We start from the raw sequence: 25,320 nt of genomic DNA, 5'->3' as shown, positions 1-25,320 counted from the left end.
GAACAGGTTTTCACTTAGCACAGAGCCTGAACATTTATTATTCCTTTAGGCAGAGACGCTGTGACATTGATTACATAAGCACGGGTGTTCTTCAGGCTGGCTTTAATGTGCTAGCAATGTGAAAAGGCTGTTAATTAAGGAAGAAGCACCATGGTATTTTTCACTTGGGAATCAGTTCCCAATAGAATGGTCATTTGCCACTTGCTAGCATATCCACAGATTAAAAGGTGACTCTCTGCAAGGGCCTGCCTTTCAGGAGTGCTGAAAGAAATGATCTGTGTCATTTGTAGATGGCTTTCATTTGTCAGGAGCGGTCACTGGCTGCAGCTATTCTCCACGGGACAATTGTGGAAAATACTATGCCAGGGTAGAATCTATTTGTAGTTGCTTTGTAGTCATTTAGGTATCGTTTAACTTAGATGGTAATTGCTTCATTAGGAAAACCTTTGTTTTGTTTTCCCTTCAACTTCTAATACATCTCTCTTTTCAAATGTGCTTCCTTCGGTACCTCTTAAAGTAACTGCCTGTCTAATTATCTCTAGTTGGGGGAGCAGATGGGGTGCACAGAGGCAGCATGGGAGGCAAGCAAAGGCTCAGTCTTTTTTGGCCAGGAATGGAACCTAAGTTTGTTTACCTCACCAGCCTTGCTCTGGGAATCAGTGGGTGAGGCCATGAGGGTGGGAGGTTGGGGACAGTTGCTAAAAGCGTGATGCAGCTGGTACTCTTTCCCCCTGAGGAAAACCACATTTCATCTCCAAGTGTTCTCAGAGCTCCAATGTGCTCTCATCACTGATAACTGCAAGGGAAGACACACATCCCAGACATAATATCCTTTTCCTCCTTAAAAGAGAAACTGCATTTGAGGTCTCTGCTCCCCCTTTCCACTAATTTCCCCTGGAAATCTTGTCACAGACGCTTCCGAAGATGTATGCTAAGATCACCCATTCCTTTATCTAACCCTTTCTGTACTTGATAACCGCTACTGTCCTTCTGTCCACATAATTCAGTGCCCTATAAATATTTTCTAAGTTAAAATGAAAAGCTCAAGGAATTCTTAAAAGTGTAAGATTGTTGTATAAATGCCCCCCAGAATATGCTTTGTTACTGTGGAATGAAACTGGACTGGTGATGAAGTGATTTTGCCCCAGCCCCACCCCTACCCCTAATTCCCTGTGGGCAAAGCCCCTGCTCAGGCTCCCTGCCTGCACCGGCCTTAAGTTTCCTCAGCTGGAAAACCAAGAGTCCTTTCTTAGGATCCCCTCCACAGGCCAAACGATAAACAGTTCATTTTAAATATCAAGCATAAAGATTTTAGCACAAAATGGTGGTAAATAACTTATGCAGACAGTAAAATTGTTCACCTATCACGTATAAGTTATAATTGGTATCTCATTTTGAATGATCTTAGTCATTTTAAATTTTGGAAAAGCAAATGTAGATTAATTATTAGTAATGCATCATGGTCCTTTAAAATCCCGTAATTAGCAGTAGACCTTGTGCAGCACACACCTCCCCCCATACACAATCATCTGTATAAGGAAGCACCATTTATTCAGCAAATTATCTCCCATCCCAACACTGAGCTCTGTGTTGCTAGTGTTCCTGGCTAGTTTAGGTTGTAATTAATTGGGATTTGGACAATAACTCTAATTGGGTCAATATGGTAAAAACTGCAAGAGCATGTCCGTTATGTAAATCTCCCTTTCAAGGGGGACTAAAGGAAAGACAATGTTTTCCCATAGATTTCAAAATGGATAATTTGAGGGCAGTTTAAGTTGACACTAAATATTTAAACAGATTTCACCAAATTGCTATGGAAGGGATGTAATAAACACATGATTATTTACAATTGTCTTAATTATCATCAAAAGTGATAGTAAAAGAAAAGTATGTTTTAGTAACTATTGAGAATTATTTAGTGGCCTTGCTTTTGAAACAAAACTTGTGAGTTTGGGATGAAAATTATTCCTTCTCCTTCAATTCCCCAGGCTGCACCAATCTCCCAGTACCAAAAGGAAATTATGGCACTGGGGAACTTTTTATTTACCTCACTACATGAAGGAGCTGTTTTTCTCAGAAATAATTGATGTTTTCTAAAATCTGTTAATCACTGCAAAATCCAAGCCAAGATATAGGCACCTTCAATTTCGACAGGGCCCCAAAGAGGTCTCTAATAAATGCCTCTCTCTTGATCTATGACTGCACAGCAAAATAACCCAAAGTAGTACCATATGTGCTAAACAGTAGTTAATGTTAAAGAAACACTACAAAATAAGAGTGGAATACAAAACCCTCATGAACTAAACATTTGTGAATCTAACCCCCCAAATTAAAATCTTGTGTTTCTCTTGGGTCTTGGTTAAAAGCACTAATTGTTCTTGCAGAGGACTTGTATTGTTTCACAGGACCCACAACTGCCTGTAACGCCAAGTAACTCCAATTCTAGGTGATCTGATGCCCTCTTCTGACATCTGTTGGCTCATGCATTCGTGTGGTGTACATACATATACACACATATATACATATAAAATAAGATAAAGATAAAAGAATGTTGTGGTTTTCACTCTGATACTTCAAAAATTTACCGTTGAAAATGCATGAATATTTCTAAAAAATAAATATAAAAGAATATTAAAACACTGATGTACTTGTGAGTATTCAAGAACATTTTCAAGAAATCTATAAAGTATTTTATTTTCCTATATAAAAATTCCAAGTATTTTGTATAACTTACATGACTTACCATCTTTACTGTTTGAATGTGAACATTAACTAAGTACCCTTTTGAATATACACTAACACAGATAATTCATAGGGCTACTTCTTTGTGTGTATATGCATGTTCATGTGCACATATGGGTATAAGACAGGGGTTAACCTCCACTGCACTTCCTCAGGAATTGTCCATGTTGCTCCTTGAGACAGTATTACTTACAGGTCTGGATTTTGCAGATTACACTAGGCTGACCAGCCAGTGATCCTCAGTGATGCACCTATATCCACCTCACTAACATTGGGATCATAAGGGAATATCACTATGCCTGGCTTCCCATGCTGGGGTTGAGATTGAACTCAGTTCCCCATATCCCTAAGTCCTGATCATTCTTGTGATTTTGTTCAAATGGAGGAAGCGCTTTTAAAAATATGTCTATACTTATTTACCCCTGACTTAATAAATAATTCATGTGCTAATTGTTATACACAAAAGATAAAGTTTTTTTTTTTTTTTTTAAAAAAATGCAGACCTCCATTTTGTCAGCAGAATGGGGATGAAGACAGGCAACCTAGAAAAGAAAGGCTTCCAGAGCTGTCTGTCTGGTAGAAAGGGGCAGACTCAGCCTTTCTGAGCTGGCTGAGACTGACATGCAGAATGAATGATTCTATGTGGACAATTAAATGTATTAGACCCTTCTGAGCACAGGCATTGTGACTGAATCTGAAGGAGGAATTATCTCTTAGTTCTTTGGCTTCACAATAAACACATTTTGGAAATTAAATGAACCTGAATAGAATGGATGAAATGACAGAAATACTCAACTGAAATTACAGACAGCCTACAGTATCCATGATATCCACTTAGCATCTATTACATGTGAGTCATCATTCTATTTATCCTCACCACCAATGACCTTGTAAGTGTAATTACCCTTCTACTTCTGTAAAGAAAGACCTTATAGCCTAGAGAGGTTAAACTACTGTCGAAGATCAAGTGACAGAGATGTGACTCTGGAACTGAGGCCTATGTTGTTAAGTACTATATAACACAATTCCTTTCTTACTCTAACAGGGGTTCTCAGTCTGGCTGATATCTGAAATCTGGGATGGACCTGGGATGCATGGCATCATGCTTTCATATCCGCATGAGTTTCTTTCTCAGTTTGAGAGGAGCAGACTCAAAGGGATGAAGGGACCATATAATGATAGATATCATATAATGATAGATATCATATAATGATAGATATCAGGTTCTAACAATGAAGAAACCAAAGAGTAATTTAAAAAATTAAAACTGCAATTGTAAAGACACGGATTTAATTTTAAAACTGAAAAAATGCAATAATGCCTTTTAAAGAGAGAAATAAAAATGACTTGGAGTTTGAAGACACAGAAAGTGCTGACTGTACAGAAAATATGGACAGAGTGAGACCAGCCTTTGACAACAGGAGTATGGAGTCTGGATGACTCAGGTGACATGACGTGATGACCAGAGTTCTGAGGACCATACTTCAAAGATACTCAGAGAAATGGAGTGAGTTATACCCAGACAGGTGAAAGGCCTATTGTGTGAGGAAGACTTAAATGATCTGTGATAATAGAAAGATTTCTGTAGGATCAAGGACAGTCACGACTGGACTCTAGGAGGCAGAGTCCAGTATGGCGCATATCAGCAAGAACTGTACTGAGTAGGGAATTAGTGACCTCACCCACACACAGAGTGTAAGAGCAGCTACTGGTAACTGAACTGAGTCTGGGGAAAATGGAAAAGTCTATCATAGGAAAGGTTCAGGAATCTATATGCTACTATTTTAATAAAGACCAGGTTTGCACTGGTTCTAGATCACCTGCTGGAATAATGATGAAAGTTATTATATTGGGAAACAGTCTCAATAGAGGACCCCTACTTTCTCTTTGATTTCTAAATATGAATGAACAAGTCATACACATAGCAATATTTTACAATCATCTGAGGAGATAAATTCACTCTCAGGAAAACATCTCAATCATAGTGCATGTTAAAAGGGAATCCTGATACCTAGAACGTCTCACAGAAACAGATGCAATCCCAAGTACTCAGTCAATGCCAGACTTTATAGGTTTTCTGATCCTCAAGGTATAATTAGAAAGACGTCTATTCTAGATAGCAGTTGTTCTGAAGTTCAGTGAATGATGTGAGGTGTCATCTCCCTTAGACTCTGGCACGACAGACTCAGGCAAGCTCAATAAGCACCCTGGTTACCCATGCTGACTCTTATTATGTCAAACATGGACTATGTACATACATACTTACAGATGAAGTGTACCCACCCCTTGCCATTTCATATAGAAAGAGAAATGCAAGTACTCACTGTCATTTCTGAGGAAATTATTAAGCAGCTGGAAAAGAGGAAAGCTATCCCAGGAGTCTTGAGGTTGGGCCTCCAATGCAGTATCCATATCTACTGTGAATAAAGCCCAAAACTTCTCAGCATGCTCAGCCAATAAGTCTGGCCACCAGGCAAATGCCTGCAAGAGGACAGAGAAGTAAAGGAGAAATTGATGACTTGTTAGAAACGTGTGCAAATACTATGCCCCTGAAAATACGTACAACATGCCTCTGTTTCACAAAAAAAGGAGTATAATAAATGAAATGTAATATTTTTTAAGATAAGACATTTTATAGGGATCACATATAGATGAATAAATTTGCCATTGATAAAATAGAAAAAAAGACATTTGTTTCTCTGGAAACAAGACATAAATGAAACCACAGGAAAACATAATATAAAACAAAAAGATAGAAAATTTCCTCATATATAAAAAAATTTGCACAACTATTGTGAATGTTTCTGACATTTCCTTTGCTATGAATAGAAATAATAACATATTTGGCATCAGATTGTATGACAATTTCCTCTAAAAAGGCATGGAATCACACTATGAGACCATATTGCCCTTTGAAACCATTCCTCCCTTAAAAAAATTTCCCCCAACTTTCAAGATTCCCAAGGACAGTCTGGAAAGATCTTTACAAAGAAATCCTCAACTAAAATATTGATTGTTCTATTATGGTTTGGAGATGAAGTATCTCTTCAAAAGGTGTGTGATGGGGGCTTATTACCAAGCTGATGGCACAATTTTGGAAGGTTCTAGAAACTTTAGAAGGTAGGAACTGGCTTGAATTGTTCTGTCTGCTTCCTGATTTGACCTGCTGTGCTCTCCATGCCTTCCTGCTATGACAGACAGAGCCATCTGAAACCATGAGCCCAGATAGAGCCTTCTTCATTTATACTGTTCCTGTCGGGTATTCTGGTCACAGTGATGAAAAGTGAGCAAGGAGAGTTCCTTAGGATGTTCTTCTAAATATGAAGGGATTAAAGGGTGTGTTAGAGCCTTAACACACTGCAAACTGCCCCCAGAACAGCCTTTACTCAGGTCCATGCACCAAACAGCAACCAGTCATGGTTTTACTGTTTAAGAACATAAATAGGGTCATACATGGCAAAAGCCTTAACTAGCTTGCACAACCCTGTGACCTCTCTGTTCCACATCTGAATCTTCCTGTTCTAGAGAGGACATCTAGACTATCAGTGTGAACGAGACCCCCTGGACAGTTCCCCTGAGACCTACCAGCTTTACCTCATGGGATACAGTGATTGTCCCAGGTGATTACATGTCTGCTTCTCAGACTCTAATCACTGGTAAAGATAGCTCAGGTCTGGTCTGTTTTCACTTTGTACTGGCCAAGCCTGTTCATCACTGGTAATGAAAATGATCACTATATAAATTTATGCTTCCTTAGGAGAAGAAAATAATGTTTTGCTTTTAGACAGTTCTTGAAAATAATGGGGATGCCTCTGTTCTCAGTTTTGTTTTACTTTGCTTATCTAAAATTATAAACAATCTTAAGTTTTCATACACTTATGGAATTTTAAAGTCATCTTTTTACATGTTGTCTTTTAGGTCTTGCCTTCATTTTTCTATTGAATGTTAGGTAGCATCAAAATATTTTTCCTTTGTGTGTGGTGTACATGCATGTGCGTAGTTGTGCATGTGTGCGCATGTGTAGGCCAGGGGTCTTCTTTGATCACCCCCCCTCACACATATTGAGGCAGGGTCTCCCAGAGACTTGAACCCAGAGTTCCCCTATATGGCTGGCTAGTATAACCAGCAAGCTTGCTCTCAGGACCCGGTCTCTGCTTTCTAAGTACTGGGATTGTAGGTAGGCTGCCAACTTGCCAGACGTTTGTGCGGCTTTCAGGTCCTCATGCTTACATAAGCAAGTACTTTCCCCACAGAGCCATCTCCCAGCCTACTGTCGTCATCTTTCAACCAATATAAAATATGAAAATTTCTGTGATACATTTTTATCATTCTCCCTATTAAAACTATTAATAAAAAATATTTAAATCTGGTTCAAGAACAGGCCACACCAGCCAGAAGAACAGGTAGGTGAAATCAAGAGGAGACTCCCTGCTGGACTAGAGATCACAGCAGCCACCAGAACTCCAGTCTCTCGGAGCCCCTCCCTCTACTTTCCTCAATGTCCCCTCCCCTCCTTATCACCATGTCTCAGTGCCCAACTTGGTGGAGATCCCCTGCTCGACCAAAGTTCACACAATGGCACCAGTGTTTGTAGAAGAAAGATTACTAAGGCTTAAATCACACATTGACTCTAACACATTGATAATGGGAGACTTCAATACCCGACTCTCACCAACAGACAGGTTATCCAGACATAAACTAAAGAGAGAAATACTGGAGCTAACAAATGTTATGAACCAAATGGACCTAAAAGATATCTACAGAACATGTCACTCAAACAGAAAAGAGTATATCTTCTTCTCAGCACCTCACAGACCCCAAAACTGACCACATACTTGGTCACAGAGCAAGTCTCAACAGGTGTAAGAAAACTAAAATGACCTTCTGCATCCTACGAGACCAACATCGACCAAAGCTGGATTTCAACAACAGAAACAACACTATTGCTGCAAACTCAGAGAAAGTGAACACCTCTCTACCGAATGACTACCGGGTAAAGGCAGAAATAAGACAGAAACTAAAGACTTCCTAGAATTCCATGAAAATGAATGCACAGCAAACCCAAACATATAGAACACAATGGAAGTAGTGCTTAGAGGAAAGTTCAGAGCACTAAGTGTCTACATAAAGAAATTGGAGAGATTTCACACTAGCAACTTAACAGCACACCTGAAAGCTCTAGAACAAAAGAAGTAAGTAAATGCAAGAGGAATAGATGGCAGGAAATAATCAAAGTCAGGGCTAAAATCAGTAAGTTAGAAACAAAGAGAACAATACAAAGAATCAATGAAACAAAGAGCTGGTTCTTTGAGAAAATCAACAAGATAGACAAACCCTTATCCAAACTAACTAAAAGATGGAGACAAAATATCCAAATTAACAGAAAAAAAATAGAAATGAAAAAGGGGGCAGAACAACACATACCAAGGAAATCCAAAGAACTAGGTCATACTTGAAAAACCTATACTCCACAAAATTGGAAAAATCTAAAAGAAATGGAGAATTTTAATAGATACCACTTACCAAAGTTAAATCAAGGTCAGACAATTTAAATAGAATTATAACCCCTAAGAAAACAGAAGCAGTCACTGTCTCCCCCCACAAGAAAAAGCCCAAAGCCAGACAGTTTTAGTGCAGAATTCTACCAGATTTTTAAAAAAGAGATAACGCCAATTCTGCTCAAATGACTCCACAAAATAGAAACAGAAGGAACATTGCCAAATTCATTTCATGACACCACAGCCACCTTGATACCCAAACCACACAGATTCAGCAAAGAAAATTACAGACCAATTTCCCTCATTAACATTGATTCAAAACTACTCAATAAAGTATTTGCAAGTTGAATCCAAGAATGAATCAAAAAGATTAAGTGGGCTTCATCTCAGAGATGCAGGGATGGTTCAACATACGAAAATATGTCTATGTAATCCACCATATAATAAACTGAAAAAAAAAACCCACGTGATCATCTCTAGGTGTTGAAAAAGCATTGGACAAAACCCAACACCCCTTCATGATAAAAGTCTCAGACAGAACAGGGATACAAGGAACATACTTAAACATAATAAAGACAACTTACAGCAAACCTATAGATAACACCAAATTAAATGGAGAGAAACTCAAAGTAATTCCACTAAAATCAGGAACAAGACAAGGCTGTCCATTCTCTCCAAATCTATTCAGTATAATACTTGAAGTTCTAGCTAGAACAGTAAGACAACTGAAGGAGATCAAGGGGATACATCCTGGACAGAAAGAAGTCAAAGTATTATTTACAGATGATATGATTGTACACAAAAGTGACCCCAAAAATTCTACTAGGGAACTCTTACAGCTGATAAACACCTTCAGCAAAGTGTCTGGATACAAGATTAACTCAAAAATAATCAGTAGCCCTCTGATATATAAATGACAAATGGGCCAAAAAAGAAATCAGGGAAACAACACCTTTCACAATAGCCACAGATAATATAAAATATATTGGGGTAATTGTAACTAAGCAAGTGACATATTTGTATGACAGAAACTTTAAGTCTTTAAAGAAGGAAATAGAAGAATATATCAGAAGAGGGACGCATGGATTTCCCTGGGAAGGGGAAATAGAGAAGATCTCCTGGGTAAACTGGGGGCAGGGGTGGGGAGCAGGTTGGGCCAGCTGGGCACAGGAGGTGGATTGGAGGCTGGAGGGAAGGGGAAGGTAGGGAAAGAGATATCTTGAAGGGGGAGCATTTCTGGGTTAAGGAGAAAACTGCTGCCAGGGAAACTCCAGGAATCCACAAGGATGACCCAAGCTAAGAGTCCTAGCCATAGTGGAGAGGGTGCCTGAATTGGCCTTCCCCTGCAATCAGATTGGTGAACACCCTAATTGTCATTAGAGGGCCTTTATCCAGTAACTGATGGAAGCAGATGCAGAGATCCACAGCCAAGCACTGTGGGCTGAGCTCCAGGAGTTCTCCTGAAGAAAGGGAGGATCTTTCGAGAGGGTGGTGGGGTGGTGGGTGGGAGTAGGGTAGGTGGGGGTGGGGAGGTGGGGGTGGGGGAGTGGAGGGTTGGGGGGTGGTTGTCAAGGTCATGATCAGAGACAGCTGACCTGAGCTTGTGGAAGCACATGGACTCTGGACCGACAGTTAGGGAGCCTGCATAGGACAGACCTAGGCCTTCTACATGTGTGTGACAGTTGTGTAGTTTGGTCTGTTTGTAAGGCTCCTAGCTGTGAGATCAGAACCTGTCCCTGGCAGGTCCTGGAGATCAAGACCTGTTCTTCAAGCTGGGTTACCTAGCCCAACCTTGGTGCAGGGGGAGGAACTCAGTCCTACCTCAACATGTGCCATGCTTTGTTCAAGACCATGGGAGGCCTGCTCTTTTCTGAATGGAGTCAGAAGAGGAGTGGATGGGGAGAGGAGTAGACAGGAGTTGGGGAGAGGGAATGGGAGGGAAGGTGGGAGGGGAAACTGTGGTCGGTATGTAAAATAAATGAAAAAATGTTAATTAAATAAAAAATAAAAATGAAAAAGTCATCCTGAGTGAGGTAACCCAGGCTAAGAAAGACAAATATGGTATGTACTCACTTATAATTGGATATTAGCTGTTCAGTAAAGAATAATCATGTTACAATCTATAGACCCAGAGAGGTTAGGTAATAATGAGGGCTCAAGGTAGGATGCATGGATCTCCCTGGGAAAAGAAAACAGAATCGATTTTGCAGGTGGATTGGGGCTGGGTGGGGATAGGAACAGGAGGAATCAGGTTGGAGGTGAAGGGAGAGTATATGGGGAGAGATGGTTGAAATTGGTGGCTATTTGGGGGTGGTGATGTGAAATCTAGTGCAGTGGAAACTCCCTGGAATCTACTAGGGTGACCCTAGTGAAGACTCTTAATAATGTGGGATTCAGAACCTGAACCAGCCATCTTCTGTAACTAGGAAAGGTTTCCATCCGGGGACTGGAACACACGTCCAGCCACAAAACCTTCAACCTACAGTTAGTACTGTCTGCAAGATGTGCTGGGGTAAAAGTGGCACAGGACTTGGGGGAGTGGCCAACCAGTGACTGGTCCAACTTGAGGGCCATGCCTTGAGAGGGAGCCCATGCCCAACACTGCCTGGATGGCCAGGAACTGGAGGCTGGATAGCCCAGAGACCCAGGATAGAACCAAATACAACTGGCAAAAACAAAAGTCAATGAAGTGATTCCTAATGATATTTTTGCTATACTCATAGACTGGTGCCTAGGCAGTCATCAGAGAGGTTTCATCCAGTAACTGATGGAAGCAGATGCAGAGACTCACAGCCAAACATTAGACAGAACTTGGGAGGACCCCAGAGAAGAAGGGAAGGAAGGAATGAAGAAGCCAGATGAGTCAAGGACACCATGAGAACACAGCCCACAGAATCAACTCAGCAGGGCTTGTAAGGGCTCACAGAGGCTAAAGCGACAACCTCAGAGCATGCATGGGTCTGGGCCCGGTCCTCTGCACATGTGCTATGGCTGTGTAGCTTGGTGTTCTTGCGGGACTCCTGACAGAGGGAGTAGGGTGTTTCTGACTCTTTTGCCTGCTTTCAGGACCTTTTCCTCCTACTCGGTTGCCCTGTGCAGCCTTGACATGAGGGTTTGTGCCTGGTCTTATTGTAACTTGATGTGCTGTGTTTGGTTGAAATCTCTGGGAGGCCTGCTCTTTTCTGAAGGGAAAGAGAGGAGAAGTGGAACTGGGGAAAAGGGGAAGTTGGGGTGAGAACTGGGAGGAGTGGAGGGAGGGGAAACCTGGTTGAGATAATAATAACGGTGATGATGATAAACCGAGAAGTACCCCTTTTGAACTGTATTTAAGGATATAGTAGGTTTTATGAGAAGATAAATGACAAAACTTAAAAAAAATGAATTGCAAAATTCTAAAACATGATTTTAAAATCTTTTATAGTAAATATGGACTTATAATCATAGATGTTAGAATAATAATATGTTAAAGGTTACCACATAACTAATTACCATAAAGTAAGTAGAAACAAAAGCTGAATTAAACCAGAAAATGTAGCATAAATAGACTTAAGAGTTATAGGCATTTTAATGTTTTCCTCAATACTGTGATAAATGTACAAATACGGAACTTGTTCAGGAATGTTAGACTCTATAAACTGAACATAATGTCACGTGCAATGGTTATTTCTGAATACATTTTGCTGAAATACATGTCAGAACAGGTATCTATAACAATATATAAAAATCTAATAATATGATAACCTAATGATAATAACAAATAGCAAACAAATGATATGTGATAATAGTATGCATTGTTTTATTTTATACTTCTTGTTCCTGCCCTTTGAAGTTATAGTGGTGACAAAGTAAAATACACTCTGAGATTCCTCACTGAGCAGAGAAGGTTAGAAATGCTAGTCAGAATTCAGTCCTGTGAAGATAGATGCTCGCAAAAATCTCACTTCCTATTCACAGCCAATACCTTCACAGAAGCTGAACTTAAGAACCTAACAAGCGTGTTAGCTAAGCATTGTTTCAGGACTATCAAATTCCTAAAGTTCACTTTAAGGCTAACTTAGAAGACAGAGACAGGCTGGGAATGAAAAAATAACAGAATATAACTTTTTAAAGAAGCTATATGATCTTGCTATCAACTATAAATAAGCTTCATTTTGTTCTGCATAAGAAGTATTATTTATGTTTCAATTTGTACTTTTGATGAAGTTCCTCCTGTGACTGTAAGTCAAGATGCAAATATCTTAGCAATAATTTAAGGTTAATATTTGAGCAATAATTTAAGCAATCAGTCTTTTAATTAATAAATTAATTAATTTTATGTATATGCATATGTCTTGGTGAACGTATACCACACTTGTGGTATATGTGGGTGCCCATGAAAACCAGAAGAGGGCATCAGATCCCCTATAACTGGACTTACAGTCTGTTGTGAGTTACCTAACATGGGTGCTGGGAATTGAACTTTGGTTCTCTAGAGGAGCAGGAAGTGCTTTAAACCACTGAGCCATCTCTCAAGGCCCCCAACCACTGTCTGAAGATCTAAGCAAAACCTAGAGTTAGAACACACGATCAGTCCCATTACCTGTCCTTCCTTTTCTTGCCATCCCACTAGAGGCAGCTGCTCTAACCTGGACTGGAGGAAGTGGAGGATTGTACTTGGACTGTTTCCTCCCTGGGGTTCCATTCATGAGGTGGCAGGGGTTCAACATCATCACAGTCTCCATGGGGGTAGGAGAAACCCTTCTCAGAAAAGCACCTATGGAATGTCATTATAGCAATGCTAAATCTGTCGTGTCTCCGATGTTAAGTTGTGACTTAGTGTAAGTGATTTGGCAGGGACAGAAGGCAATAATTTACCAATATGCTTAAGAGGAAAATATAAATAAGTCTTGAATGATAACTATATGTGACAGGTTGATAATACTTTGAAAGCTTTGTCAGTTTTACTCAAAGTAGTTGAAAACTGAGGCAGGTAAGCATGAATGCTGTAAAGCATCGAGCTTCTGAACTTAGAGGCAAAACTTGAGTAATAAGCACACCCCTTTTCTGCCTGGATTTCAACTTCTTAGTCTGTAAATTGATAATAATATCTTCTCTTAACCTCTATGTTATTGTGAAAATAAATCAACATGAAAAATTTTTTCTATACAAATGTAAGTGAATGTTATTGTAAGTAATTGCAAAAATACATTGAAATTCACATACATATAATGAGGCAATGTGCTTTAAAAATAATGTTCAAGCTATACATGGTGGTGCATGCCTGTAACCCATCACTGGAGTGGCTAAAGCAGGAGAATTTGAGTTTAAGGACAGTCAGATCCTGTCTTAAAAACAAATAAGTTAAAATGAGAAGAAATGTCCAATAAGAATTTAAAAGGTTCTAAATACCAAGTACTGTTCTAAAAGTTTTATAAGTGTTATCTTAGTTAATCTCCTAAATTGCTCTTTTGAGCAGATGGTATAATTATTACTTTATAAGGAGCTAGTAAGTAGGAAAACAATGATATAGTTTTCTTAAGTAATTATACAAGGCACACTGGCTGTCCCTCATTCATCCATCCATCCATCATCTACTTTGCATATCATGACACTGCTACTGTCCCTTGATTTTTCTTGTCATAAACATTTATTATAACATGATTTATTTATACATTTTTTAATTTATCTGAGGTCTTGGGCTTTTTGATTGCTTTTACCACTGGAATACATATTACATAATTTAAAACAAAAATGGAGGATCGCTCTACATTGAGCAAAAACAGAAAGCTTGACTTTGGCATGCTTGTTTTTATTTCACAGGACAAGATTAGTCTACAATGCTATAATTTGTGAGTGGCTATAAAAGCTCTGGGGACAATTCAGTAGCTAGTGTATCTCTTGGTCCCACAATATACATACATAAATTACAGAGAACAATGTAGAAGGCCATATTCTAGAAGGGGCCAGTAGAATGGACCATAATACTATATGATGACATCTGGCCAGGCAGTGGTGGCGCATGTCTTTAATCTTAGCACTCGGGAGACAGAGACAGGTGAATCTCTGTGAGTTTGAGGCCAGCCTGGGCTACAGAGTGAGTTCTAGGAAAGGCACAAAGCTACACAGAGAAACCCTGTCTCAAAAAACCAAAAAAAAAAAAAAAAAAAGACATCTGAACTATTGTCAGACTAATTGGAGTTTGAAACTAATTCAGTTCTTCTGATATAGAATTTTTCAATATAGACATAAATATTGAAATAATAAAAAGAAAGGTAAAGACACTTCAGAATATGTCATTTTAAAATGTTACCTTTGTTCTTATAAGTTTAAAAATTAAATATATAAGAATAAATAATAAATTAGTGAAAATGGAAACACCAATGATAGAAAAAGAAGAGGACATAACTGGAAAGATATCCCACATTCATATATTGGGACATTCAAATATTGGGAGAAACAATGTTAAAATGCTCATATAACCCAAAGCTAGCTCCATATTTAATGCCATCACTCTCAGAATGCCTATGCCTTTTTCATCAAACTATGAAAAAACTGCTAAAATTCATATGGAACCACAAAAAAAAAAAAAAACCCTCTAAGTATCCGAAGCAATTGCAGACAAAAAGGACAAAGCATGAGGTATTATACTGCTTGAATTCAAAACATACTAAGTTACAGTCATCAGAGCAGTTTAGTACTGAAAAAGAGACAAGGGGGCAGGTGAGGTGGCTCAGCAGGTAAAGGTGCCACCAGCTCTGAAATCCCGAGTTCCAGAAACAGACATGGTGGAAGGAGAGAGGCAACTTCTCTGGGCAGTTGTCCTCCAGTCTCCACTGGCATGCACTGGCAAGTGCACACATAGAGTCAATCAATCAATCAATCAATCAATCAGTCAATCAATCAACAAACCAACAGACAGTAAAGAAATATGCACCAATAGAAGAGAACAGATTACTTAAAAGAAAACCTGCACTCACAGTCAACTGATCTTCAGCAAAGGTACTAAGAACAGACATTGGAGAAAAAATAAACAGAAAATAAATGGAAAAGCTAGCTATCCACATGAAGCTGAATTCCTGTACTGTCATCAGCTCTAAAAAGCAACCCAAAATGGATTAAACACACACACACACACACACACACACACACACACACACACACACACACACACACAAAGCAGCCACCGTGAAACTATGGAGAGAAACTATGCCAACACTAGAAGAAAACTGAGGAAGTAGATTCAGATGCTGGAATGGACAAGGGTTTAGGATAAGACTTGAAAATTATAGAAAGCAAAATCAAAATCAGACAAATGAATTATATCAAACAAAAAATCATATGTACAGTAAGATAACAGTTAACAGTGTAAAGAGATAACCCAAGGCTATGAGAAAATAAAATGTTTGAGTGCTTTGAGTGCTGTGTATCTGCAAAAGGGTTAATGCCAGAATATATAAGAACAATCCTAAAATTCATATAGAGCTACAAAACCCACACAATCAACAACAGCAACACAACAAACCATTAAACCCCAACAAAAACTGGAAACAATGGCCAAAGCAATACTGAGCAAAAAAAAAAAAAAAAAAAAACAAAAAAAACCAATGCACAAGACATTACATTACCTGAAAATTAGACTGTCAGAACTATAGTAATTAAAATGGTATAAGTGGTTGGGGATTTAGCTTATTTGGTAGACTGTTTACCTAGCTAGTATGTAAGAAGCCCTGGGTTCTATTACCACCACCATATAAAAGTGGCATGCTAGTGCCTACCTGCAGTTCCAGAATTGTGTGTGTGTGTGTGGGGGGGGGGGGGGTCAGAAGTTCAAGGTCATTCTCTGCTACATAGCAAATTAGAGATCTCATTTCAAAAAGTGAAACACATACACACAAACCCAAAAACTAATTGTGTGGTGATTCACACAAGCAATCAACAAGCTGAGGGCAATAAAATCGAAGGAATATGCATCTGAGGTCAGACTGGCCTATGCTCTTTCTGAGACATGGTAGCATATGCCTGGAATCTCGAGACTGGATAAAATTGTCATGAGCTGGAGGCCAGTCTGGACTGTATAGCAAGACCCTGTCTCTACAAAACAAAATGTATAACCACAAAAAAAAAACAAAAACAAAAACCAACCCAAACCCAAACAATAACAAGGGCTAGGTTGAGAGCTCAGTTCACAAGTCTCTGCTCTCTGCATAAGCATGCAGACCTAAGTTTGGATTGCTAGCATCCATGTAAAAGCCAAGGGCAACAGGGAAGTAGAAATATGTAGCTCACTGCACCTTGCTGGTCAGCCAGCCTAGCCTAAATTTGTGAGCTCTAGGTTCATTGAGAGACCTTGTCTCAAAGACTAAGGTAGGGATGACTGAGGAGGATAAGACACCTGAGGTCAAACTCTGGTCTGTACACACATGCACACATCTGCATGCACGCGTAGCTGATTAGAGCTAGTGACTTCTCCAGGAGGCTGTTGGACTTTCTAGTTCTGTCAAAGGGAATGGCTTTTCGATGAAGAACTGCTCCATCCATTTGTCTGAAATCTCTGGTGCGACATAGTAGGCTCCCTGAAATGTGGAGAAAGTCCTTAAAGATTTTGCTGGAAAAGAACTAAAATAATCTTTCTGGGGAGGAAACATGGTATCTTAAAGAGAAGCCTGAGAGGTCAAGAGGCCTCCAGAGGAGGAGGGACTGCCTTAAAAGGAAGTTCCTGACAAGGAGCTGAATGTCTGGACACCTGCCTAACTGAGGGATTGTGGGATGACAGAAATGGCCACTTAGTCCTGTTGAGTGGACTGCACTGTAGAAAGAGGCAGAGTGGAAAGAAGAGCGGGGACCAGAGCCACCTGAAGGCTGCCTTGAGGCAAAAGCATTAACCTCCCCAGAGGAGCTGAAGTGAGGAGGGAGGAGGCATAGTTCAGGGTAAAGAACCTGGCCTGAGAACCCCAAAAAATGAATCCCAGTGGAGAGTGCTGTCCACCAAACGCACTCTTGGAATGACTTTGCAATCAGACCAATTCTTTCTCTAGTACTGCTCAGAGGGAAGATCCCATATAGAAGAGGGAAAAAAGGATTTAAAACAAAATCAATGAAAGGGAAAACAAAAAGCCAGGCTTTCCAAATTTCTTGCAGTGTTTTGCTTAGGCTGTAAGGCATTAATTATGCATGTGATTATTAACTAAACACCTAACAGTGTAGCAAAGGCTAGCCCACTCAGAGGAGAGTCGTGCATTCCAAGGAAAGACCAAGCTGACTTTTACAGTGACATCAGAATGGGTCCTGCTTCACAGACACATTGAGGGGCTGTCTTATGCTGGAAAAAGAGGAAACAGTTTTACTCACCTCTCTTCCCTGTGGGATTCCAAGAAATTGGAGCATAAACAGAACAGAGAAATGCCACCTTGTTACACAGTATATATAAAGAAGTCACCAGAATAATTCCTATTTCATTGCAGCACAGAGCAAAGTGATGTTTCTGTACTGTGAGTGTTTCAGTGAAGTCAATTGTATGTTATGGATTAAAAAACAAATAGCATCTATATTTAAAACTGCACTCAATCCATCATACTTTCATAAGCATTTTTAGTAGCCACACTGGCTATATTAAAAACATTACATTTTCATTTCCATAAAATGTATGGGAATATTAGTTGTATTAGCTGACACACATACTGATATAGAATATTTGTTCAGATTAAAAACAATTTAGAAATGCCTTGGACTCTGATGATAATCTCTTTCAGAACAAGACAAAGACGACAAAACATACCTATATTTTATCATATGATCATTTTCTTTGTAGCATGGCGGTGATGCTAGCCCAGAAAACATCCTCCTGGGAATTCATTTCAAATTATTGAAGCAGCTGTTTCTTCAGTTTAAAATAAAATATCCATAACAAGTTCACACATGACAGATGCAAGCTAAAAACTAGATTCCACAGTGTGAGCTAAAAGCAGATGTTTTGAATGATCATATTTATAAGCAGATACAATAAATCTTAGTTGCCCGTAGTAAGGCTCCACGAATACTCTTTTCCAAGAATTTGTTTAAAATATAGACCCTGTAGTTTCTCATATTTTTTGAAAACTAGATTTCATTAAATGTCAATATTCTATAAATTCATGTATTTGGTCTGTTTTCTTTTGGCTCATTACATCTGCTTCCTCAAAAACAATAGCACTGTCGGGACACCAAAGTTTATTGTATTTATTTAATTCTGCATATTTTTTCCATTTAACTCAAAACCAAGAAATTGCTTTTGTATATAAACTCATAACCATAAGAAAGAGAAATTTAAGTCTTTAGAATAAGCAGGATGGTGTGAGAACATTCCAGGTCTGTAGGAAATGATAGTATGCAGTTAAAACTTTTAAAACATTGGCTGGCAATGGGGCTCAGGGGCAGAGCATTGAGTACCATATTGAAGGGCCCGAGTTCCTTCCAAGCTTGGCAAACAAGAGTAGCAGCAACAACAAAACAATCAAAGACTTAGTGAAAACATACAGAAAGTTTGATATGAGAGGGATGATTAGTCAGCAGTCACACAATTGTGAATTGTAACTTTTCGATTGTAAAGCTTATCACAAATTTCCCATTTAATGCTCACTAGCCCATATTTTCAAACAAAATGATCATGTTACAGGGACAAGAAAGCAACTTGTTGGTATCCCAAGATGGGTGTGGTCCAGCTCTGCCAACTACTGCTTACGTATCTTGGGGACAGGTCTTCCAAGCTTTCCCATGTCCTTATTATATGACTGTTGTCAAAAACAGATATGAAATATCACACACACACACATGCACGCACGCGCGCGCTGTAACACACAGGAGTCACATTTCCAGGAAATGTGTACATTTGGCCAGATGCAGACTGAGACTGCAGTCGGGCTACCTTTTCAGTTCTGCCCCCACTATGGCAAAGCCCTTGGAAGAACTTTATGCTCTAGTTACAAGTCATCACCTCAGCATGATGCTCCTCATTCTGTTGTAGGACTTCTATGCAGAGCTCTGCGAGATGAAGAACCTCTTCCAGCTTCCTGGCAGGAGTAGCCTGGTTCATGGTCTCTGTATTTAAAAAAAAAAACCATAATGTTACCTTGAAAATACAAAGCCAGACATGTCCTAAGATGTAATGATGACTGGAGTATTGAAACAGCATAAGGAAGCACACTTTTGAGACATCAGCGATGCAAGGAATACAATTGAATACATTGTCTTTAAAAAGCCGGTTCACCAGATTGCATAAAATATTTCACCCACAAAGCAATCGCAGATCTGCAAGTGCTTTGCCTTTTAGTGTACAAGAACTAACAGGTGCAACAGCACATTAGATGCTCAACTTCTGCAACAAACAAGTTACAATTCCGCTCAAGGTCAGAAACACAAAGAGAGCAGATAGCACAGTCTTTTCCTTCTGTCTGCATTGTATTATCAATACAATACAGTTCTCGCCAGATGAGTCGTTCCCGGCATTAGCAAGCCCCAGGTTTATTGTTGCTATCTGTATTCTCAGTTCATGTTGGTTTTAAACCCAAGAAGTAACAAAGTCACTGAAAACAACTCTGACAGTCCGCAATGAACTGATTTCCTCCCCTGTGTGCCTGCTGCCATCTCAGCCCACTTCCACCTGTGGGGGCAGCAGGTTAGGGAAGGGCAGAAGCCTTCTTTGAATCTGAAGGTTCCTTTAGCATTAAGCTAAATTGGTGTAAAGGGACAGAACACATAAGGTTAAGTGCAGCTACCGGAAGTTCAGTAGAAGAGAAGGCAAAACAGCTTATTTCAAAGACACAACAAACTGGCAGAAATGAGAGATGCCTTACGTGACACAACTGTCTCACAACCATATGAAGAACAGCTTTCACTAGGAACATTTAAGACAAGCCTGCCTCAGTCCACTTTGTGTTGCTATAACAGAATACACGACACTGGGCACTTTATAAAATAAGAGTTTTATTTTGTTCAGTTTGGGCAGCTGAAAGTCCAAGTTAGGGTGGCTCCATCTGTTTGTTCTCTTAGCATATTAGAACGTGGTAGGGAACCAGAAAGGAAAATGGCTGTAAGCACAAAGGACCATGTACATGAGGTCACTGTACTGTGCAACAACCCATTCTTTCTAGAGCAAACTCTGAAAAACCATATTTGAGAGGACAGCATTAACCCCTCTAAGAGTGGTAGTCCCATGGTCCAGTCACTTCCTTCTGGTGTCACACCTTAAAAGTTCCCCACTACTCTGGAGATCAAGGTGCTTGTACATGAGTTTATGGGGAATGTACTCAAACTAACACAAAGAAAATCAACAAGAAGCAACTCTGCCTTCCATTCATGGATCTCTCTGTTCCATTGAGAAGTGAAGCCTGGTGGCACATGTCTGTGTAAGGGAGGCTGTAACGAAGGGAAGTTAAATTTTTTTTAGAAGAATGAAGTTCCTCTCTTCCTCCCACTTCAGTATCTACTATGTTTTCCAAAAACAAATCTTTTTTTTCAACTTATCCCCAAATCTCAGCTTTAAATTAGGAAGAAATTTTTAATGTTTTCTTGTCTTAATTTAAAGAGCAGATAGCAATGCAGTGTGACATGCCTTCTGGTGGGTGTTTGCTGATTAAACTTGTATTATGCTTATAAGTCAGTGAGACATGGCATGAAGTGCACAGGGTTCACACCCGAAATTCTCCTGTGATGGAGAGGCATTGCTTCTTTCTGACAGTGATCAAGAGCACAGTGATTCCTTAGGAGTATCAGCCTGTCAACAATGAGATGTTCTCATCTATTGGAAGTAGAGAAAATGAAGTAAGCATATCAGAACGGCAATTACAATGAATGTTTTTGTTTGCATTTTGAGATGGGCTCTTGTTAAATAGCCCAGAATGACATGGAAAGCCTGTGTATCCTAGGCTGGCCTCAAACTCAGAATCTTCTTGCTTTACTATCTCATGCGCTGGAATTATAGAAACAAGCCACCATGCTTTGTTTCCCAAAGAAATGTTCCTTCCATTGACTTTCTGGTCTTTTTTCTTTTCTTTCTCTCCCTGTTTAAGCTAACATGTCCTGATCTCACAACATCTCCAATCACAACACAGAGAATGTTTAGATAACAACTATCAAATTCATCCATCCCTTTCAAGATCATTTTAACATTCTTCAACAAAGGTGAGGTCAAGGTTACTCATGACTCAGCATGGCAATCTATTCCATGTGGAGGCACTTCAAGCTGTTTAAGGAAGAAAACAAGGGTCTTAAAAAGTTTGGAAGCAGACATGAAAGTGTTATAGCAGATGAGATGAGAGACTTGAGGGAAGCATGGTCACAGAGGAATAGCATATGTATGAAGAGGGGTTTCCAGAGAGGAGAACTGTAGGGCAGACATGGTGTGTGTGAGAGGAGGGTAGGGGATAATGTGTACAAATGATGATGGTTCTCTGACAAGTCAGGCACCACCAAGCAAGTGCTTCCCAAGTCCCATCACATTAATTTCCCTAACACTTTTAGGTCACGTTTTTTGTTTATTTGTCTGTTTGTTTTTAACATATATAACTCACAGGGTGAGATAGATGAAATGCAACAGCTAAAAAATGATGAAGGAAAGATGTGGACCTTGTATGCTCTTACCTGGCTAGAGAATGTGCTAGAGAATTTGGCTTTGTCACTGTGGCTTTAAGTAAGATGGGAAGATTATTGACAGATGGTACAGTGCAAGTATGTTGTAGCACCTCAGAAAAGACTGAATTTTAGGAAAATGTATTTAGTGGTTGTGTGTAACAGAGATTCCGAGAAGCCTGTATGGTGGGCTCTGGGAAGATGATAATGGAATGAAAAGAAAAGACACAAGGGACCCTTTCAAACAGTAATCAAAGTCCTGATGATGCCCACAAGATGCTAACCATCACTGAATCAAATGGTCTTTAAGCTTCCGTATAATTTAGAGAATCTAGATTTACTAAAACTTTTGACTTTTAAACTGGGAAATTGTGGCACTTACCTTTAATCCCAGCACCTGGGATTAAGTGGCAAGTGGATTTCTGAGCTTGAGACTTGCCTAGTCTATAGACTGATTTCCAGGAAACTTTTGGGTTTTATGTTTTGAAATGTATGATTTTAATGTATGTATGTGTGTCTGCACACACACAAAATGCAGTTTTTTAAGAAGTTAAAAAATAATTCAAAATTAATTCACAGACAAGGAACTTTTATTTCCTACACACTTTAGGATATTGTTTACTACATTCTCAAAGGCACCCTATAAGTTAGGGAATGAGGAGTTCTGTTGTCGGGTTTAAAAGATTGAAGCCACTTTCCAAAGTCATATAGCTACTAATAGGATAGAATTAACTCTAACCAAGTCCTTGTGTGATCAGTCCTGGACACACAAGTGACACTAAATGGACTCGGTAGGTTGTTTATACCATGTATATATACATACGTCTATATAATGATAAGAATCAAAAAATGCAAAAAAAAAAAAGAATCAAAGAAGATGATGTCATGGATTTGGGATTTGGGGAAGATACGAGAGGAGTGGGGGGAGAGGAGAAGTGGTGTGGATGCAGGGCTCATGCATGAAGTTGGAGAGAGGCAGAGAGACGGAGAATATGAATACATCTCACTTCTTGTATGGTCTTGGAGGTTCCTGCCTTTAATTCTATTGTTTTGGAGGGAGAGGCAGTCTAATTTTTTTGAATTCCAGGACAACCAACCAATGAACAACACAAAGAAAATCTTCTGAACAATAATTTGACTTCTTTTTCATTACAAATTCTCTGAGTAGGAATCACATACACAAATACAAAGCCTTAGCCTTCAATATGTAATAATGGAAAAAGATGAGAGACAACTTGTTTTTATTTATATGTGAATGTGTTAAATCAGCTTTTACATTTGATAGTGTCCTAAACAAAAAAAAAAATGTTGAAAGCATCCTGGGTCCTGGGTGAAACTGGAAAACTGCTTAAACATTTTATTCTTCCTAGATAAAGTTTACTGAGAGGAAGGAAACTTTGTCCTTGAACATAATGACCACTCTTAATACTTTAAATAAATAGCATTTTTATCAAGCACAAGAAGTATACACCCTTGGTTTTTACCCATTTCGACTACAGCCAAGAAGTTTAATGCACTCCACAGTTGGAACTCTGGTAGATAACAAGGCTATCAACAGCTCCATTAAAAATCTACACTGAATATCTGAGACTAGAATTTGTCTTTAAGATGCTTTCTTCCTCTCTCTTTGTAACATTTCTTCCACATTACCAATGCTGATATTCTTCAAGCTTTACTAGAAGTTGTCAGTTGTTGTAATACATTTCAGATAGTGACATTTAAAACAAATATGCCCAAAGTAGAGAGGTTCCTTCATGAATTTCAATGCACTACTCTTGGCTATGATCATTCTTCATTCTGGAACATTTTTCGTTTTCTATGATAACACTCCTTGGCTCCCTAAAGCATATTCTTTTAATTATTCCTCTGTACATTTAAGAAGTGATCCCACTGGGGGAAAGGTAGGGAGATGGGATGCTGTGAGCAGACAGACTGACTGCTTTGCTGTGGTATGCTTTAATTAGGACTCAACACTTCAAGGAGCACGAGGACTCCTAGGATGTGCTCCCTGGCTGTTTCTCTTGCTGCCATTTCTTGTCAGGGTCCCAAGTGGTAGATGAGAAATGATGTTCATGGTGAAGGTTGCATGGGCACCTGAGAAAAAGACCAGTCAGATCACTTCCCTTTTCCCATATCCAATATAAAGAAATTTATGAAGCCTTTGATGTAAACTTTATTTTAAAAGATTTACTTGACAAAATAATAAATAATCCGGGTAAACTTTATGATTTGATCTCATCACAATTTGATGAAACTTTTAAGTGTCTTGAACACACACATGCTCCTATGAGCCACTTGCTCCACATCATTAACTTCTGAGGCCTTCTTTGTTGGCTCAGGACATTTCTCCTGGGCAATGATGCAGTTGAAAAGTCAAAGTTGTTATTCATTTTCTGGCCTCTCCTCTCGAAAGCCCAACCTGTGGTGAGTGGCCTGGTGCCAGAGCCTAGGGCAGTCGGGCTCCAGGGACTCTTAAAATTGGCCAATACTCAGGGGCCTTCTAACCTCCAGAGGGAAGGAAGGTGGGAAATTAGACACCTTCTTTCCCATTAATCTAAAGACCCCTCCCCCCACTTGCCTGAGACTTTAGAACTTGTTGGATGATTCTGGGGTAGCCTCTGAAACTGGTGTTCTAGAGGGGATAAATATGAAGATTACCTCACAAAGGTGTGGGACAGGTTCCTCAGACTCAACCTCACGTTTTTGTTAAAATAACTGTGGTGCTTCTCAGACAACTAAGCAAAGAGAAGGTAGCACCAATGACATTCTCTCTGCAGTCTAAATGATGTTATGGTTCCGGGACTGCTGAGACAGAATGCTGACATCCACAGATGGAGTGTCTTCAGTAGATCTGCTGTGCTCTACCTCAGCATGCTTCAGAACTACCTGAAGGCCTTGCTGAAACACAACTGCTCCAACCTCCAGAGAGTCTGATTCCACTGTCTTAGGTGAGGCCCGAGAATTTGCATTTTGAAATGGTGGCCAGGTGACGTTCCTGCTCTTGGTCTCAGGAGCACTGTCAGAACTACCAGCACTCACAAAAGACAGAGTTAGAGTGAAAGGTGCTCTGTACAGTTAATTTCCTCCCTTGTTTGAAAATGAGCTGTACCTTTTAAAAGATCAATCTTTGCAAGTGTGTGTTTGTGTGTGTGAGTGTGGACAGGAGCAGGATATGGCATGTGAGCAAAAGTCAGAGGAAAACCTTGCCTCTGAACTTGTTTGTGGTGGGTCTCTTGTTCACTGCTACATATGCCAGGCTAACTAGCCTGTGAGTGCCTGGGGATTCTCTAGTTTCTACTTCCCACCTTACTATAGGAACACTGGGATTACAGGTGCACACTACCACAGCATTCTGTGGGTTCCGGAGCCCGGAACTCAATCACTTACACTTGCATAGAAAGTGTTTTACCCCTCTGAGCCACCTTCCCAGACATCAGGCTACATCTTTATAGAGACATCATTTAGGTCAAAGATAAGTTTTTTTTTTCAGTCTGAATAT

General features: G+C 39.6%; 1 protein-coding gene across 9 annotated transcripts in view; it reads right to left on the bottom strand.

The window, feature by feature from the left end:
* The window catches only part of Cadps2 (calcium dependent secretion activator 2), a 544,863-nt gene that overhangs the window by 84,077 nt on the left and 435,466 nt on the right, over positions 1-25,320 (bottom strand). For all 9 annotated transcript variants that reach the window (XM_016006862.3, XM_016006864.3, XM_076566153.1 and 6 more), the window contains 2 exons: positions 19,189-19,292; positions 5,067-5,223 (listed from right to left, as the gene is read on the bottom strand). In XM_016006862.3, the coding sequence (XP_015862348.3) occupies positions 5,067-5,223; positions 19,189-19,292 (261 nt within the window). The remainder of the gene's footprint in view (positions 1-5,066; positions 5,224-19,188; positions 19,293-25,320) is intronic.

Source organism: Peromyscus maniculatus, chromosome 3 (genome assembly GCF_049852395.1).
Source record: "Peromyscus maniculatus bairdii isolate BWxNUB_F1_BW_parent chromosome 3, HU_Pman_BW_mat_3.1, whole genome shotgun sequence".
Taxonomy (NCBI): domain Eukaryota; kingdom Metazoa; phylum Chordata; class Mammalia; order Rodentia; family Cricetidae; genus Peromyscus; species Peromyscus maniculatus.
The sequence above is the reverse complement of the archived record's forward strand: the minus strand, read 5'-3'. Positions and strand labels throughout refer to the sequence as shown.